At 38.1% G+C, this 21,114-nt stretch overlaps 1 protein-coding gene across 1 annotated transcript in view; it reads right to left on the bottom strand.

Moving 5' to 3' along the window:
* Nucleotides 1–18,284, bottom strand: part of ESR1 (estrogen receptor 1) — a 161,590-nt gene extending 143,306 nt beyond the window's left edge. The window contains 1 exon segment of the mRNA XM_071806429.1: nt 18,249–18,284. Coding sequence (XP_071662530.1) covers nt 18,249–18,273 — 25 coding nt within the window. The 5' untranslated portion in view covers nt 18,274–18,284.
* Nucleotides 18,285–21,114: the final 2,830 nt, after the last annotated feature.

Here is a 21,114-nt window from a genome sequence, read left to right as displayed (position 1 = left end):
GCAGAACATGCTCATGTGCTACCTTGAAGACAGGAATGATATATGCATTTAATCCTGCACTGTTGGCAGTAAGAAATAAAGAAATTATTATTTTAATTGTGACATAGCACATTAGAACAGGCAATCATAAATTGTGATTAAAAGGTAATGAAAAACTAGAGGTCCAAGACTTCATTTGTGCAGTTTCAAATAACCACTTCTGGGAAAACACTGCGGTACTGAAAAAAAGTTGGTCCAGGTCTTACTACCCACAAGCCATCTGTTTAATCAATTATTAGTTCATCAGAGACTCTAACACACAAACAAAACCAGATATGATATGTTCTATGTGATTATACTGATGTCTCCTTTGCACTCAGGCTATATGAACATCCATGTAAACTATGTTCTCACTTTGCAAAAAAAATTCTTAGACTTGTACACTTCCTTGCTGTTTACACAAATCTGAATGGTTAGAACAGGAGAAAAGGAATAGCAGATGTTTGTTTAACTAAACTGATTTTGAGAATATGCTCAAATAGTAAAGATTTGACTACGGAAATTATTTTTCAAAATTTCCCCACTGTGAAAGTAATGTAAAAACACACATGTATACATATTTTATTTACACATGTTTATATATGTGGGTTTTATCTGGGAAATAAAACATTTTTCTTCCATTTCATTCCATGCCACAAGGTCTCTACCCTTAACAAAAGAAATCATATTATCAGTGCAAGGTTTGTCTTTGCCCAGGGTTGAATTCCCAAGCCTAAGGCCCATTTATCCATTCCGTCAGTCAGATAAGATGCATATACATACCAACTGTACTAGAAATCCAAGGACCTTTCTAAAGACACACCCTTTCTGCCACTGAAATAATTTTGTTAAGAAATTAAACACTTAGAATTGAGCAAAACAAGAAAATAAAATACACAGCAGGTTTCATGAGCCCTCTATATGGACTACTAGACCTACACAGATTATAATACACATACCTATAGCACCCCCTGGCCTCCAGAAACAAGGGAGCTGATGCAAAAAGTAATACTACAATTCTTACAGAGAGTTGTTCAGGAAAAAAAAAAAAAATGAGAGAAGAATGAATTCTCATTGTGTGACCCTTTAAGTCTCTATAGAGGAACTCTGCAAAGTGATTTCTCTGGAGACTGCAATCCATAATATGCAATCTTACAAAATACAAGGGGGAAGACTTATTTCATCCAATCCAGCAACAGAGATCCTACTATGCACAGGTGACTATTTTTCCACTTCTTAATTCCAGGTTGCAATAACAACCATGAAAAAGACAAATTAAGAATCTGTAGATCTCCCTGATGAACAATATTAAATGTTCAGGATCATAGAAGCAACAGTGGGACTGAAAACCTAAATGCTTTGTCAAGTAAATTCTGTTTATGATTCAATCACAGTGAGATGACAGAAAGCATTGCTATTTTTCCATTAGTAAAAGATGTTGCTAAGGGCACCCAGACAAACGAATAAGCAAGAGAAGAGAGGAGGAAAAAAAAGTATATATATCTAAAAAAGCAAGGATGGCTGGCAAGAAAAAGATTCACAAGGTGTAGAGAGGACACTTTAATCCCAGGAGGATTTTGATCCAGAAGCTGTTTTCCAAACAACTAGAAATGTTTTTAGAAGTAGACATCCTTTTAAATATAAAAATAACCTGAAGACATAACATTGAAACCTTCAAGGATGTGTCTGTGAATAGAACTGTGCCGAGTAATACTCAGACAACATTTCACATTACTATAGCACCACCAGCACGAAGATTTAAAGAAATCTGGCAATAATCGTTAATTAAAGGCATATCACAGCCATCTAGCGCTACCCCTGCCTAAGTGAGAACCGGCAATGGGGAAGGTTTCTGGGAGTGACACAAGAAATTATCAGCAGAGCCAGAATTAGCATGTGGGGGCAATAGGTGATGAGTAATAAAGAACAAGACATAGGGCAACCTGTGCATGTGAAGCGGACCCAGGAAAATTCACTTCCAAGTCCTGTACTGCAATCAGGCAACTAATCATCTTCCTATGCGCTGCTCACTTTCACAAATTACAATCTAATACAATGACTTGTATATTTGAATGGATTTTCTAAAATATAATCTCTGCCTTTTCCAAGGGTTAATGATCCCCTTCTTAAATATTTGTGCCTTTTTTCCCAGCTTTTGGCCTTAATGTATTTTCACCTGCTATCTCAAGGAGATGTCTATTATGAAACTATTATTCATGTACATACATTAGTAATCCATCACCATTTATAAGGCTGATTGCCTTTGGTTGAAACTCTGCCAGATGTTCTCCTGGAGCTCCCCTACAATGTAGGGGTTGGTTTAGTCCACAGCACCAGAATACAGTTTTTCCATAGGAAAATCCCCTGAAGCCCGGATAGCGTGGAGGCGAGGTTCCTCACCACCAGCTGTCTTGCTTTCTGGGCCTGTTGCTATCCTGCTGCACTACTTGCTAATGTGAGCACATCCACAACATGCTTGGACAAGAACAGCAGTCTTTATTTCCAGACCAGTCACACTATTTGTGGCCAAAATAAAACATGAATTGTTTGTATGAACTAAACTAACCAAACTGTCCAGATCATCCTAGATGGAAGTATTCTTTTTCACCAGTATTCCGTCCTCCGTAAATTTTGAGGAATGCTTTGGCATTCCTTCCTAAATACAACTTTAATTTTCTTCCCTTGTTGAAATACTTCCATGTTCCAGAGTGAAGAGGTATTTCTTTCATTTCTTCACTTCTGTATTCCCATAATTTCCTATTTTCCAGCTGTGGTAGCCTCACTTAGAATTAAGAAACATATAAAGACAGCATGTGTCTCTTTTGCCAGATTTTATAGACACTTTCACTCTTTAGTCCCAACAACATTCAGCCTCCAGTCACCTTCACAAGAAACAGTTATTATGGAGTTAAAGTAACTCAGATAAAATATGAAACCCTCTATTCTACCTTTACAAAACAGTAATCTGAAAAAACTCAAATGTGCAGGAATCCAGCTGTCTTTACTGTTTGCCTGACTCATATGGCTTTGCAGGATGAACTATATTGAAAGGTGCCAGGGCAACCCTTTAAAAAAACAAATAAAACACACACAAATTTACACTGAATGAGAAGCATGATAATTTGAGTATAACAATACTTTTCAGAGCAAAAGCAAACTATACTTTCAGGTGCAAAAGAAAAGATGTCGGGGGACAGCAGGGGAGGAAGCGTCAAGCAACATCTCTCCAAAATGAACTTATTGATAAATGACATGAACTCTGTGCTATTGGCATATTCATTATAGACAGGAATAGTTAAATATATGTGTATATGTGTGTATATAGACACACATATAAATGTGTATACATTTAACTACCCTGATGTTTGCTGGAAGGACTACTCAGCCAGCCATCCAGAATCTAGGAGGTTCCTCCAGTGCATTAATGATAACTTCCCGATGCAAATGGTGGATGAGCCAACTAGGAGAGGAGCGCTGCTGGATCTCATCCTCACTAACAAGGAGGGTCTGGTTGAAGTGGTAAAAGTTAAGGGCTGCCTTGGCTGCAGTGACCATGAGATGGTGGAGTTCAGGAGCTCATGTGGCAGGAACAGAACACCAAGCAGAATTGCAACCCTGGACTTCAGTAGGGCAAACTTTGACCTTGTCAAGCAATTGCTAGGAGAAATCCTGTGGGAAAGGGTACTTGAAGGTAAAGGGGCCCAAGATAGTTTCTTAGCATTCAGGTACTGCTTCTTCAGATCAGAGCATCCTGACATGTAGGGAGTCAAGGAAGGGAGCCAGGAGACCTGCTTGGTTAAACAGGGAACTGTTGGGAAAACTTAAGTGGAAGAGGAGATTTTACAGATCCTGGAAGTAGGGGCTGGCCACTTGGGAAGAATATAAGGCTGTTGTCAGAGGATGTAGGGAGACAACTAGGAAAGCTAAGGCCTCCTTAGAATTAAACCTTGCGAGAGCGGTCAAGTACAAAAGAGCGAACTTCTTCAAATACATGGCATATAAAACTAACACAAGAGGCAATGTAGGCCCACTGATGAAAGCGGTGGGTGCCTTGGTGACAGAAGATACAGAAAAGGTAGAGTTACTGAATGCCTTCTTTCTCTCTCTCTACTCTGCCAGAGGCTGTCCTGAGGAGCCTCATACCCCTGAGGCCCCAGAGGAAGTCAGGACAATGGAGGAGTTTGCCTTCGTTGATGAGGACTGTATTAGGGACCAATTAAACAATCTGGACATACATAAATCCATGGGTCCGGCTGGGATGCACCCACGGGTGCTGAGGTCACTGCTAGGCCACTGTCCATCATCTTTGCTAAGTCGTGGGAAACAGGAGAGTTGCCTAAGGACTGGAGGAAAGCAAATGTCACTCCAGTCTTCAAAGGGGGCAAGAAGGAGGACCTGGGTAACTACAGACCAGTCAGCCTCACCTCCGTCCCTGGGAAAGTGATGGAACAACTTATCCTTGGTGCCATCTCAAGGCACATCAAGGATAAGAGGGTCATAAGGGGTAGTCAATATGGCTTCACCAAGGGGAAGTCATGCTTAACCAACCCCATAGACTTTTATGAGAACACAACCAGGTGGCCAGATGATGGTAAAGCAGTGGATGTGGTCTATCTTGATTTCAGTAAAGCACATGACACAGTCTCCCACAGCATCTTTGTTGCTAAACTGAGGAAGTGTGGACTGGATGATCAGGTAGTGAAGTGGACTGTGAACTGGCTGAAGGAAAGAAGCCAGAGATTCGTGGTCAATGGGGCAGAGTCCAGCTGGAGGCCTGTATCTAGTGGAGTGCCTCAAGGGTCAGTCCTGGGACCAGTACTATTCAATATATTCATCAATGACTTGGATGAGGGAATAGAGTGCACTGTCAGAAAGTTTGCTGATGACACAAAACTGGGCGGAGTGGCTGACATGCCAGAAGGCTGTGCTGTCATCCAGCGAGACCTGGACAGGCTGGAGAGTTGGGTGGAGAAAAACTTAATGAAATATAACAAGGGCAAGTGTAGAGTCTTGCATCTGGGCAGGAACAAGTCAAGGTTCCAGCATAAGTTGGGAAACAACCTGTTGGAGAGCAGCGTAGAGGAAAGGGTCCTGGTGGACAGCAGGATGACCATGAGCCAGCACTGTGCCCTTGTGGCCAAGGCGGCCAATGGCATCCTGGGGTGTATTAGAAGGGGTGTGGTTAGTAGGTCGAGAGAGGTTCTCCTCCCCCTCTACTCGGCCCTGGTGAGACCACATCTGGAATATTGTGTCCAGTTCTGGGCCCCTCAGTTCTGCTTTAGAGAGTCTGGCAGAGAGCAACAAAGATGATTAAGGGAGTGGAGCATCTCCCTTATGAGGAAAAGCTTATGAGGAAGCTAGGTCTCTTTAGCTTGGAGAAGAGGAGACTGAGGGGTCACCTCATTAATGTTTATAAATATGTAAAGGGTGAGTGTCACGAGGATGGAGCCAGGCTCTTCTCAATGACAACCAATGAAAAGACAAGGGGGAATGGGTACAAACTGGAACACAAGAGGTTCCACATAAATATGAGAAGAAACTTATTCACAGTGAGGATGACAGAACACTAGAACAGGCTGCCCAGGGAGGTTGTGGAGTCTCCTTCCCTGGAGACATTCAAAGCCCGCCTGGACACATTCCTGTGCGACCTCACCTGGGCGTTCCTGCTCCAGCAGGGGGATTGGACTAGATGATCTTTTGAGGTCCCTTCCAATCCCAAACATACTGTGATTCTGTGTATATACGTAGACATGAACATATTAGTTACAGAATGAAGCCTAAGTCTTTCACAACACTCACTCGGACTCTGAAAAGGAAACAGCTATTCTCCAAAGGGGGAAAAAAAAAAAAAAAAAGTTGCTTCAAAGGTAATTGCAAAAATTGCAACTTTATGCTTCACTTTTTTCACAAAGATTTTGTGGCAGTTGGACTTACTTTGAAGTGAGAATAGGCTGCAGAAATTGAAGGTTGTTATATTTAACTCAATTTTCTTTTCGAATTCTTCATACTATCTGAAAACCCTTTTGCCACCACAACCATCTTTGAACCATGAAATTAATCTGAGTCTCCTAAGCCACTCAAGACTGATTTAAAAAGTGAGATACTTCTTCAACATCTGAGTCATTTAAACAGTTCACTCTTCTGGCTACACTTCTCCTCCATGCTCAAGACAACACATGCAAACATTACTGCCACTCTCATCAGTTGCAGCTGGAGCTGCAGGCTCTAGGGAGCCCTCTAAGCAGCTTCTGCCTTCAGCAGACCCGGTTGTTGGGAGGAGGGACACCCATCCGTGAAGGAATCAGGGAGCATCAGGCATGGGGAGAGCTACCACACAGGACAAACAGTGAAGTCGTGGTCAGGGGCATCACCAGCTGAGAAGGTGAAGAAAGAATGGAGAGACAGTGCAGAGGCTAGAGCCTGGAGGAAGGAAGAAAGAGAGCAAAAAATAAAACACATATGGACAATGAGAAGGAAAAAAGCAAGACGAAAATGTGGTGACTGTCAGCCAGTAGAAAGTTCATCAGCAAAGGGACTAAAGAGTTTCCTCCTGAACCAGGCATTGAATGGTAACTACAGCCTTATGTAGAGGCAAATAGTACAGAAACAAACAACTAACAACACTTCAGCCTGTGCATTACAACTGGCAACAGCAAAGCTGAACACACCTTGCAGCCTAAGCCGAGCTGGAGTGCGTACCACCAGGGGTCTTTACACCAGCGCTGGGAGCAGCTCAGCTGAGCCAGTGGTGACTTCTTCCTTCACTTCCCACTGCTTCCCAGACAAAAGCAGCTACAACGACAGCATCACTTCAAGTTTTCTTTACAAGCATTTGCTATGTTACATTCTGCAGAAAAGGCAGGTCTTGCCAGCAGACTGAAAGAAATCCTTCACCAGGATGGAGGAGGTGCATGTGTCTTGCTTAGATTGTGCATCACATTACCTTTTAAACTGACCCACAGGTCAAAACCAAAACAAAACATAACACAGACAAGGGAGGTTTTTGTACCTCACAGAATGAAACATCTGGATCAACTAAGACAACGAAGTTCTTGGTTCAAATACATACCATCCACAAAACAGCAAATCAACTTTTCTGTTCTGGTTGCCAAGGGAAAATGAAGAAAAATGCTGAAACTAAACAACCATGTTCTTTTATAACTATTTCATTTTAATTAAGGACTCCCAGACAGGCTAACATCCTTTCAAGTTAGCAGGCAACATAGAGAGCTGACTTATTTTGCTATTTCAGTTTAACAGTCATTCTACTTTGAACAGAACAGTTCTGTTAGGAGGGAAGAAGGAGAGCTGGGGGAGTAAGATGGAAGGGGAGAAGAAGAGGAGAAACAAAAGGAAAAGAAGCTGTCATCAACTAGGAAATAATGTCAGTGTTCTCATTTAGCAAATGGGGGTAAGGTTCATGGCTTAAAGTTCATAAGTCCCAATGATTTTGCAAGAATCTATGAACTCTGACAATGCATTTTGTATTAGCTCTTCATTTCACCCACAGTGTTTCTTCATGTCCCCACTGACTGCTTTTTTAGGATTGCAGTATCAACAGTTCCATGAAGGGAAAGGGAATAGATCATGAAAATATTATCAATCACTGTATCCAATATTATAACACAGAAGTTGTACTAGAAAGAAGAAGAAGAAAGGAAAAAAGAAAATGGATGTTAATGACTAACATTTCCTAATATTTCTATATGTGCATGTGACGAAAAGTACAGATATTTTCTCAAGGTAGGCTACTTTAATACTAATATGGCACTGTAAATTAATAATACAGCGCCAAGAATAGAAACTGTGATAATGCAAGTAATTCTTCAGAGCCATAAACTGTGGCGAGAGATGGAAAAGACTCAAAAAGGAGTGCTGGGGAGAAGCAAAGCCAAGAAAGGAAATAGCATGAGAGATGTGGGATGTGTAGACAAGGTAAGGAAATAATATAAAAAGAAGAATGAATGATAAGAAAGTGAAAAGCAAGATAAAAGTGGTCATAAAAAAAGAAGGCAACAGAGACTAGGGCCTAGATCCAGAAAAGCTCTTATGTTCTTAACTTCAAGTATGTTATTAAATATATGAAGCACAAATAAATTTAATGATATATTTTGCAAGACAGAGGAATTAACAACCAAGGAAAGAAACTTCAGTAGAAGACTAGAGTAAAACTAAACAGAATGTGAGTCATCCTTGTCATAGGGGTCTTTATTACGAGTTTTCAAAATTAAAGAATCTTTGGATAGCCTAAAAATTATACACAGTAATTTCCCAAATCAAAATTGCTGGATCCAACACAGGGAAATTACATATCGTTTGACAAAAGAAGAAGAGAGAATAATTTAACAAAAAAGTTTACAATCACATAGATGCAACTGATAACAATTTGACTGCAACAAGCTGCAAATAGTATCAAGTCCAAATCAGTCATATATATATATATATATATATATATATATATATATATATATATATACACACACACACTTTCTAATTTTAAAGGGACAGTTTCACAGATATGAAAAGAAAGAGGATTAAAATCATCTGAGATTAAGCGTTTGCCTAGAAAATATGAAGGCTATTTGAAAACTTTTTAAGCATATTCTACTGGCTGCTGCGAAAAGCTATAATTGACAAAATACCATGGTTCAAAAAATAAAAAGGAAAATAAAATCTGGTTTACCATTGGTTTATAAGATGAACAAGTGAAAAATTATAAATGTAATAATAGTTTGGGATAATAACACTTTAGATTCTCAAAACATAATTGAAAGCTCAAATATGTGCAGAGAATATAATCGTAAAGTGAAAACAGATATAAGGCAGCATTTCAGGAATTCTAGAAAATTAATAACTGAAATAAAAAGAAACAAAAATTAGGCAACAGTTCAGGTAAGGAAGTCAGTTTTCTAAAACATTTAGGGAATAAAAAAGAATCTTAATATTGGCAGACATTTCTCAGAATGAAACACTTATATTCTCAGAAACTAACATGCAAAAAAAAGACACAGCAGCATTCAGTAAGTCTGTTCTGGTTTGGGGGGATAAGCTAGATGATGCTAAATCACTCTCCATCCTTGTAACAATTCACAATAATGTTAAGCTGCAGTTACTGCCATATTTTTTTAGCTAATATGTCTGGAAAAAAAATGTTAGAAGACTTACAAGAGCGGGCCAATGATGTCTCTGCACATGAACTATGATTTTCAATAAATCCTGAAATACTGAAAATTCATAAGACTCGGGGGATGGGGGGAAAAGCTAGCATCAAGCTAGAATTTCAAAGAAACAGGATGACCCGTTTAACCTAGACACAATATCTGATTTTACTCTCAAGGGAAATGAAGGTTTTAATTAAGAATTAGAGAGTAATATAATAATATCAGCCAATAAGGTTATACAAGTATATATATTCCTCTCAAACTAAGTGATAAAATACTTTTCCAATGGGAGCCATAGCATTGTGTAATGTATTTACCTACTATAAGGCATTTGACATAATAGGCTGACAATTTGATTACAGGAAAAATATGAAACAAAATTAATTGTCATATATTAAAATGAATACCTAGTATGCTTTTACTGTTCCTGGTTTCTCCAGCTATGCTGTAGCTGGTGACTGGCTATTCTTAAAACTTTGGAGATGGGACAAACAGTGTTGGTAGACAGAAGATATTCCCGCACACTCCAGTAAATATAAAGGTTGTGCATGACCGCAAAACAAAACTGTTAGACACTATTAATGAATGCCTCAGAGAGCAGCTAAACACAAAATCCACAAGATAAGCAAATAGTAATTTAACAGGGCCCAATACGTAGGAATTTTGCTATCAAAGAGCCAATTTGTAATACCAATCAAAGCTCTTAAATTAAGCATCTATATAGCAGTAAGCAAAGTCAACAAATTCCATAAAATACCACTTGATTGGGAAAACAGCAGCTGCACAGAAATAAAGAGGAACTGTAAAGGAACTAACAAGTCAACAAAAAGAAGAGCAAAGTGTTTGCAGGTAGTGCACAGAACATACTGAGTGATACTGATCAAACATAAGGAAACCAACACAGCTAACTACAAATGTAACAGGTTATCTGAAACAGCTCTTCAAAAAATGAAGTTGGTGTCTTAATGAGGACAATAAAAGCAAAAATAAAACCCTAGCAGACTAAATGCAAAAAATGCAACAGGACAAGCCAAAAAGGTTTGAGAAATAACTTGCAAGGAGGTTTTGTAGGTTGGGGTTTTTGTTTTATTTTGGCTTTGGTTTGTTGTTGTTTGTTGGGTTTTTTTAAGCACATCAAGATCAGGAAGCTTGCCAGAGTGTCCAGAGGTCTGAAACATAAAGATGTAAAAGGGGCACTGAGCGAAAATAAAGCTATAGCAGAAAAGCTAAATTAAGTTTTTGCACCCATGCTCATAGCAAGGACATTAAGGGAAATTCAAATAACAGAACAGAAGGACTTGTCTGAAAGTTAAAGTGTCAGTCAGGTTACAGAAAAATCCTCAAGGAGAAAAATAAGCCACCAGAATCAGCTGACAAGTTTAAAGGGAATTCGAGGGTGAAGTTCCCAGTATCAAAGGACACAAAAAAAGATAAAATGGGATATGAAATCTTAAAAGGATTTGGGAAAGGAGGAAGAGAGGGGTAAACCTAAGGTAGTTGAGAACAGACAGCCAGGAATCTCTACTGGGTAAATTAACAGAAACTGCTACCAGGAACACAATTGGAGCATCCATAAATAAAACATTTGGAGAAGTGTCATCATGGGAGCTTCTCTAAAAGGATTTTTATTCCAGAGCCAATACCAATGTGAAAATAATTAAGTAATTCAACAAGTTCTGTCTCCAGAAGTTCTTAGAGAAACTGAGATGCCACAGATAGGCCCCATGGGCCTAAATAATTGGCTTAAAGTTAGGAATACACAATAACAAATACTAATGGTTAGGAATTTTTCAATGGAGGGAGGTGACAAGGGAAGGCTTTCTATTAGTGCCTCCATTATTTAATACTTTTGTAAGAGACTAGGAAAAGAGGGTGAATAGTGATATACCTAAGTTTGCTGATGATACTATGTTAGGCTAGTAAGGGTAAGGGCCAACTGCAACAAACTGGAGAAGTATTTCACAACATAAAGTAAGCGGTAAAATGGCAGCTAGAATTCAATAAAGATCTGAAGTTTGAAGAGTATACTAGATAAACTATGGTTAAAAATTTGGTTTATTTAGAGTGAAAACAAAGATGAGAGGAAGTCTGACCACTCTCTATTAAAACAACCTTAGGCATAAACATCAAGACCTAAAAGATACTTAAAGCCAAAATAAGAAAGCTGGCACTGTAAACAAATTTAGTATGGAAATTAACAGTTTCTCAGCTGCCAGAGGGGTGAAGCTCTAGATCAGCCTGTCCAAGAGAGGAAAAACAGCCCAACCAGGCTTAAGATAAATGTGGATAAGCACTGTGAACAAATTACACAATCTGGTTGCTATGACAGCTCAGTTCTGTGTTAGCTGCCCAACTTAGCCTGGATTCAATAAATGGAATTAAAGCAAAAACTTACCAGTACGTAGCAGATGCACTATGACTTGTGTCTATGCATAAGCAAGTCCTAGTGCATTACCAATGTGGAAATAAATTTCTGCTTGATGCCATTCTATGTTTCTCCTTCTCTCTAGATCAAGAGAGGTTAGTTGCTTTGCCTAAAAGAAGCGTTGGAGGTAACTACCAGTCACTCAGTCCTGCGCACATGACTTCTGCCACTAGAGATGTAATTCAGTTTAAAGTATTTTTGAGAGGGAAATGATGTTCCACTTTTATCCAAAATGTCTGCTTTTCTCTTTGAGTATGTTTCTGTGACAGCAGAGGTAGCTTTAACTGTGAAGGTCCAATCTTTTGCAAGCAGTTATCGCCGGATTTGTCAGAGCAGATCCAGTGTTGAGACAAAATAGAGATAGGTTAGTTAAATGGCACAGAGAAGGCAATTAGTTAATAAAAATAAGCTGTGTCTATGTTATCGGTTTTGTTCACAGCAGTAGCGAGGTTCTGAAGTGATCTCCCTAAAGTTGTCTTGGTTTGCAGAGCAACTGGGGTGTGCATAAAACAGATTCCTTTTGGAGTAAACTAAACTGAAATCCCCACTCCAAAAGTGTGCTGAACACATCCTTGCCCCTCATGGGGATGTTAGGGTCTGAACACAAGACTGGCTCTTTGGACAGTCTTGAGCCATGTGTCTGGCATTATATGTCACTCAGGACATCAAGCCCTCCCTCTATCACCACAGCACTGCCAGACATTCACAGGGATGGACACCCACCAGGATGGCCATGCCAGAAGAGCAGGGTGCAACAGGTATGGTTCCACCCCAACCCTGACACTCAAATCAGGGAGGACCTAAACCAGCCCAGAATTTGCTAGAAGTAGAGGACCCTGGTTGTTTTACAAGGGCAACAGGTTAGGTTGAAAGGTTGTGTAACACTAGGCAGCTGGTATGAGCACAATTCAGAATGTATGCATTTCTCCATCACAAAAATTTTACCTTGAACAGAATGAGTTGTCCAATGTTTTGTCTAGTTTTCAATCATTTAAGTTACCAAAGATTAAATTTGCTGAATGGTTTGTCTTACTTGCCTTAGCTTAATCCCTGAAGACAGATTAGTTGCTTCTGCCTAGGCCTCCTTTAAAAAAAATAAAAATAAAAATTTAAAAAAAAAACAAAACAAAACAAAACAAAAAAAACTGATTCACTATCTAATTCATAAAGTTTCTTGAGTTTCCTTGACTCAGCTTTCTCTGGCTTTTTCTGTTTTATTTTTAAAGGCATTGCTACAAGTATATCCTTCACGTTGCTAGGTTTCAAGATAAAAGAAATAAAGAAAGAAAACAAATCAATATCTTTTTTAAAAGGCAGGTCTTTGTCAAAAGTCAAAAAGGAAGAATGAAAGTAATCTTCTTCTGTTAGATATGTGCCAACCTTCCTTTTCCCCTAGATTTATTTTTTCATTGTTTGTGACAGACACTTTGCATACAAAACTCTGTCAGTGAGCAACTCCAAATGCTTTGTTAAGAGCAAGACTGCTCAAGAAAACAAGGTGTTAAAGAAATAGTTATGAACTCATACTATTCATACGTCATAAAATTACAGAATTTCATTTATGTGTCCTCCTGCTTTAAAGTGTGAGCATGTGCAAGCCCTTGTGTGCATAGTACACCAACATATGCAGAGGTATCATTGAAATATGGTCATGTTTGGTACAAAGCCGCTGCTCAACAGGACACAGCAACATTTATGACATATTAGGACAAGAAGCAAATCAATGAGAAAGGTGTCTGGTTTAAACTACTGAAAGAGTTTAGGTTGACAAAACAGAACGATCAGATTATCTGGGATGGAAATATTATCTCTCCTTATTCTTGTGAAATGTGCCATCAACTCTCTAATGAACACACGAAATCAAGACTTCAGGGTTGCTTTCATAACCAAAAGTGTCCAGGCAGGGTATCAATGCCTGGACAGAAAGTGTCCTTCAAACAAAGCCAGAGGAAGTAGAAGCTAAATGATTTCTTGGGATGGTAAGGACACAGCTAGGCACCAGTTGTGGATATATTTTCATACTGGGCAGTAGCATAGTCTGAGATTAATGGTATTTTGGAATGAATAAGCAGGTTGTTGATTTATAACTATAGAGCAGGATGAGCCCATAAATATCATTCAAGTCCATTACCTCAAAATTCATGATGCCAATAAAATGAGACGCAATTATGAAATGCTTCCTGCTATATCAATGCAAAATAAGATCTTAATGGTGTTATTTGTAAAGACACAACCAGTTTATCTCCACTAGAAGAACATAAAAGGCAAAATTATAAGGAGTTACATGAGCGTTACGCACAAACTTTCAGAAACCAAACAAAATCTAAATATTTTAGTTCACTCTTGGCTTGGATTTCAAAAAAAAATGACAGCTATTTAGAACTGAATAGACACAAAACTAGTAGCTCTCTACAGAAATGCAACTGGACTTTTAAAAAAAGTCCAAAATATTTGAAACATATCTACATAATTCCAGACTTACTTATTTGCAGATTATTCTTCAACTGTTCAATTTTTAAGATAATTAAACAAAAGATAAATTATATTTTTATTACCTGTAGGACTTTGCACTAAAACTATTAGTTATATTGGCACCATAATAAAAATATAGAAAGATGCCACAAAAATATATTTTCTAAACCAAGGATTATTTTACCTTAAAAAAATAACCGAGTTTTATGATTTAGACTCTAGAACATACTTAAATGGTGAACTGACAAAATTCTATCCTTTTGTCTATTAAGTTACCTCCTGCAGTAAGTTATGATAACAACAAACTACTAAAAAAGAAAAAAACAAACAGCAGGGGCAACCCAAATTATAGGTCTGGGAAATTATAATGCAATTACTTAACTCAGTTAAACTTAGCATCTGATTCAAAAAAAGGCTTTTTTCATATGAAAAAGAACTGCAAATTCCTAAAGCTATAATACACAAATGCTAACCACCAAAAAAGGAAAAGCAATAAATACATCTTGTAGTTCGAGCAAATTGTTTAATGTCAGGTAATTATTCTTAAATATCTTCCTGCAGTTTTGTCTTCTTCCTCAGACTAGTTACCAAGCATCAGCTGAAAGCTGCCAGACTGAGGTGCTACAGCTACTGCCTCCTTGGAATACGTTTTTTTTTTTCCTAAAACTAATAACAAGGATTATTTTGTATTGCAGAAGTCAGATGCTCGTATCCATCTACAAGAAAGCACTGCACAAATTTCTTCCGCGTTCATCTGCAATGTTGCCCTCCAAAAAGGAAAAAAAAAAAGATAATTTAGTGAGAAAATATATGATCATATTTTTAAACTCTGTCTTCTTCAGAAAAAAGTACTGTTTTAAAATTCCAATTACACTATCTAGCCAGAAATTGAAATGGCCTTCTGAATCACTGAGCATAATCCTTCTTACCAAGTCTTCATCTCCTGTAGCCAACTCACTGTGTCTCTTACAATCAGGGACATACCCTGATATACCCTTCCCTTGGAAGGTTGAACCCATCTGTATTTTCAGCTTCAGTCTGGATTTTTTCACAGTGGCTTTGTGTCAATACCAGCTTTCCGGGTAAGTATTCATGTCTCATCAAGATAAACAATACTTAAGCAAAATCATCACCTGCATCATTATGACAGAAAGATTTAAAATCACCTTTCCTAAACACAAGTCATAACCTTTTGCCATGTTTATTTAAAATTTATATTCATATGTTAGCGTGAAAGGTATAAAATGAACTCTCTAAACTTTAATGTTTGGCAAGTGCATTTTATGTGCATATTTATATTTATATATTAAAAAAATAATGTTTTCATTTTTCACTATTATTGCACTTTTCATTTACTACAAAATTATCTCATGTTTTCATGCACCTCTCACTAGGGCTCTAGAGTGCAACTCCATGCATAGTATATGGGACTGGGGCTCAACATTTCTTGCATCCCTCAAGGGCTACCATGAGGTTTGCTTCTTTCTCCCTTCCTTCCACATACCCTGGTGTGGCCTCTGCAAGCTCCTGTACCCCTTCCTCAGCTTCTTGAGATCCCATAGTGGGATCTGAATAGAGTGGCAAGACACATGTAAGAACCCAGTTCACACTGGCTCTTCACTTTCTATCTACGCTTTTCCAACAGTACTCTCACTAATTTTACTCTTCCTCATTTTTTTCTGTCACTGTCCCCTCCCTCCACTGTGCTACACTCAAGGAGGAAATGCAAAAAAGACGTGGGATAAAAAAACTGCTGCCAGAAATAGTTTTGGACAGCTGTGATGAAGAGGTGGGAAGAGTTGAACCCTGCTCACCATTCACAGCCACTTGCTCATCAGTGACATTTCAGACGGCGTTTATTAGGCGGTTCCAGCAAGACACACACGGCCATCACTCCAAATGCATGATTAATGACTGAACCGAGGCAGCAAAATCACAAGGTCTAAAATATCCACACATGACTTTTGATCTCCTCACAGAGTAACAGTGCTCTCTACGTCTCAAGCTGCAGGGGAAAATTCTCAGAGACCCAAAGGATTGTTGTGGCTGGGTAGGACCTTGGGGTTCCCTGACATCCAGTGCAACCCTAAACTCACAGCAGGATGTTCAAGGAGGGCTGTGTCCTGTTTGGTTGTGAATATCTCCGAGGACTGAGACTCCACAACCTCCCCTGGGCAACCTGATCTCACAATAAAAAATAAGTTGTTGGGTTTTTTTCTTTTTCCCCCCCTTTTAATTTTTTTTTTTAATGTTTTCTTATGTTCTTCCTCAGAAACACAGATGACAGATGAGCATAAATGAAGCATATAAATTAGTAGGTTAAAAAAAAGTGACAATACAGATTCTCTAACTCGTATTTTACCAATTCCAATTTCTCTGGTTACCACAGAGACTGTCACATTGCTTAAGGGGGGACTCATGTTCTCAAGCCTTAGCATTAAGTTGTAGGAAGCATCAGGGAATCCAGCTCTGAGGAGATGTTTCAAAATTCCTGTTATATGCGTGTCAGTGTTGTGTATCTTCATGAAGTAATGGTAAATAGGCAACACTGGTTTAGTACTTGCCTTTTCACCTAATGAACAAACATATTTTAAAAAAAAAAAGTATAAACAATCTTCTCTCCTGCACATGCCTTGCTTTATCAACAAACCCAACAAAGCAAACTTTTAAACAAAAAGTCTGTAGGAATGACTCCCAAATTTCATACAGTTTCCATAATGAGGATGGCTTTTTCTAATTGTTTTCAGTTTCTGAGTCAGATATTTACACGTAGATGCTGTTGCACTTCTTGCATTGCAGCAATTCAACCAGGACAGAATTTGGGACAATTATTTTTCAGTGCCTATGACAACAAGAGGAACTGCATTGAAAAAACTAGTATACTGCACCACTGTTCTTGGTACTTCAGTGTAATCATTTGGTGAAATTTCTGTGCTCAAGATGGATTATATGGGGGGTGGGGGTGGAGGGGGCAGAAGGAAGATTTCAAACAGCCCTTCATCTAACACCTGGTCATTAAGGTAGAGATCAGCAACACATATAAAACAAAGTGTGCAACAATGGCCTCTGCACCTTCAAGTGATGCAATACAGGGTGCAGACTACAGGCCATGAAGGGAAATGAGGAGTTCCAGATTGTTTTATCACATCTTTTTCACAAGCACATGTTCTCAAACTTTCATATGATATCAAGGTATATCACTTAGGGACTCAAATTTAAAATAAGCCTTTGAATCTTGAAAGGAAACTTCAAAGAAAGCACATGTAATTTGGAAGAAACAAAAATAAAAGAAAACCAAACAAAATAGAAACAAAACCAAACAAATAAAAAATATATACAATATACCTATATCCTGCTATGAATGTGAAGGTTTTTTTGAAAATCATATTTATCTAATAAAAAAATATAGCTAAATTTGACAAAACCAATACTCAGTAGTAATTACTAGGTAAATTTTACCTACTGAGTTTAGACACTGTCTTAACAAATAGACAGGACTCTCACTTTGTACTAGGAACAGCCTCTACGATAGAAAGAAAACGACAGATCTCACCAAACACACAGTTTAAATATTGTAGAGCATAAATATGGCTCAGCACTGGCTGAGATCAAAATACAGAATTTCATTCATACCAGAAAAATGATACATTGCCCCATGTATATGACCACCCTTTAACTGAATAAAGTACTTTTTATGACTCAGGCAGTTGGCCAATGCACAAGCATGTGATTTCAGATCATTTTGTTTACCATTGTTCTTCCAATGAAATGATCGATTTTGGCTAAGGGCGGGGGGGAGGTCATGTCGTTCTTTCTCAACTGCAGCACAGGATTTTTGACACTGTCTATAGCACACATTAAACAAAGCACTACTACACCTGAAATATTCCTTCCTAAACTTAAAATGCACTCCAGGCAACATTTGGAATGCATTTTATTTTTGTTGCTTTTTTAAACTTCTCAACTCCATTGCAGGACACAGGAAAAAATAAACATAGTGAGAAAAAGTTACGTTAGGGTAAAAAAACAAATCAAACCAAAAAAACCTAACCTCTAGGCTTTTCCATAGGTATTACTAGGTGTGGCCAGCAAAAGTTCAGCGCAAAAGCAGCATTTAAAATTGAGTGTGAGGGACAGAAACTGCAAAAAACCAAGAGTTTTTTCTGACTTACATTGATCCCAGCAGGCGGTTGCCATTCCCTCTGCGGGGCTCCCACTGGCTGGAGGGATCACATGACACAGGGAACCAAAATAGAAAAGTCTCGGGAGCAAGGAAGCTGAACCAGAAGCGCATTTGCAAGAAAAGACGTATTGCGGGCACAATAACACGCCCTTAGCAGCAAAAGGTGATAAATTTAGACGGGAACCTAGCCTGTACTGACAAACAGGCAATGCCCTGAACCATGCAGCCCAGCATCGGCCACCTTTGCAACACACGGGAAATGTTTTCTGCTATAAATCTCAGTCTCTCTCTGTATGTAACTAAACCTGGTAACTGCTCTAATAAATCTCAACAAATTACCGGACCTTAAGAGAAAATAGGATCTGTTATATTTAAAAATAAATCCATTACTGCTTAAAAATAAACCTCCACTGCTGAAACCATTTTCATGTTCAAGTTAAGGTTTTCAGTAGTTTGTATCTAGAGAGGAAGCAATTTTTCAAAAAGTATATGCTCTTAAGATAATTGGGAGAGCTGTAAACGCATTTGAAAGATTGCTTTCACTTTTACAAGTAAAAAATATGGTTGCAGACCTAAACACTAGTAAAACATGCACTGTAAATCTACAATTATAAATAGAGAGAACATTCAAAGAATCCGAGGCAAAAGCTGAACAGATGAATCAGTGAAAAAACGCAAGTTCTATACAACAATAAAACATGGGCTGATTGCAAGGCTTCTGTTTAATTATATCAGCCAGAAGACCAGATCTTCCAGTTCTGTAAAGTTTGTGGAAAATAAGTTCCAGCAATATCCTGTTCTTTGTATTACAGGAAATACAAGTTACCTTTTGTAACAGTTAACTTTTTCACCATTTACTAGTTTATTTGAAATTAGATTATTACAGTTTTATGTTCTATAAAATGTCAAGCATTTCCTTGTTTCTAGTGCATGTTGGGACAGTTATTGTAGAAGTGGGCTTTACTGAAAGATGCAAACAGCAGCATGAAGGAAACTGATCAAGGAGAGGAGAAATATACTGCATATGTTAACAGGATGAGGGCAGGAAATAATTTCTTGTTCCTGTCCTTAAATACAATCACCCTCACCTTGCATTTTTAAGACAAAATATTGAAATGCCCACCCTTTGAGTGCAAATGGCTCACAAGGGTTTTTAGATAAACACAGGAGTAGAGAACGTAATGCAAAACCCTGCATAGCAGATTCATAGCGTGCAAGAAAAATGAAATCATATTAAGAGGATTCAAGAAACCAAATTATTCTCCTTTCATAAAAAAAAAAAAATGGCACACAACAACAACACAAGGGTAATTTTAAAACACAAAGGTAATTTTTCTTAATAGTAAAATCTCAAGTTGAATTCCTGTCTCCCTCCAATTCTCACCCCCCCCCCCGGCCAAGTACATATGTAGCAAAATATATACATTATTAGATAATATCTTCAATCAAAACAGGTACTTTGACAATGCAAAACAAAGATCTATTTTATTCTACAGGGTATCCCAATACTTACATTGAATTTTTTGCTAAATGAGGTACTAGTCCACATGAATATGGTAGCATAAAAAGGCTCTTTGTGTCTTCCCTGTTCTTATTAACGGTTGTGAATGAAAACACAAAAATTGACTCCAAGTAGTAGAGCAGAAAAATACACCAGAGCTGTTGTCACTGATTATTTAAATATAAATGAAATATGTCCAAATCTACTAAAACTGAAATATTTGGAACTTATTTTTTTCTGGAAAAAAAACACATTTTGAGATCCTTAGTGCATATTACTGTGTACATTCTTCCAAGTATTCTACCACATACAAAATTTTTATCACTGTCTTCTTAGAAAAAGCTTTGGATCACTTAAATGGTGCCATTTTGCAGATAATGTGGCAGAACTGAAGCCAATGGAAGCTTCCCATTGATCACAACAAGAGATGTATTGGGGCACTGAAATAAGTACAGAAAACAGCAGATTCTATCATAGCTCTTAAAAAAGTGACTAAACAAAATTGGCTTCAGCTACATACTGTTCATTAATTCAAGAAGCCTGGACAGAAAAATCATCTCTTGGATCAATTTTAAATGTAACAATGTCATGCTTTACCGTATTTCAGAGATGGCCTAGATAAGTGCTAATAGCTTTCTCAGAGTGTTTTCACTGTACATCCCAAACATACTGCCCATCATTTCAGCAAGCCCTCTGTGGCCAAACACATAGCTTATTTTCTATGTCTTGTATAATTCTTTTCCCCCATTTCATTTTTCAGTTTGAAATCATGAAAGCTACAAGACACAGAGGCTGGGGGCAATGCTACAACATTCCACCATGGATAACAGGATGGAAATATGATCATATGGAAAATAAACCTGCAGGCAAAGACGGTGAATCAAATTGCTAGAGGGATGTCAAGTAGAAGAAATGCACCCTTGTGGGAGAGAAGCATGGCAAGGAGGAAGGACACCAACTACCAGACAGAGTAAAAAGCCTTAGGTAAAAACAGAGAGTCAGTAAATCCTGGAGCTTAATACAGGGTGAGCAATGCTTGGAATGGAGCAGAACATCTGTTTAACACAGCTTGAATCAGGGCATCAGGCCTGTATTATTTCGCATGTCTTCTTCCTCAATTTTTCTTAACACTGTTGTGTATACACAGTACTGTGTTGCTTAAACAGACGTTCATCAAATGAGCAATTTGACAAATACTGCATTGCAATACTTAACTTATTTACTCAAATACTGTCCAATACACATCTATTATCTTATAAAATTTCAACTGAAAGTATAATATGGACAAACATTAATATCTTGATGTGCCCTGATAGTATATTGTGATTTAAAGAAAAATCAATTCATAAATAAA

Source organism: Patagioenas fasciata, chromosome 3, assembly GCF_037038585.1.
Source record: "Patagioenas fasciata isolate bPatFas1 chromosome 3, bPatFas1.hap1, whole genome shotgun sequence".
NCBI lineage: Eukaryota > Metazoa > Chordata > Aves > Columbiformes > Columbidae > Patagioenas > Patagioenas fasciata.
This window is presented reverse-complemented; position numbering and strand designations above follow the sequence as displayed.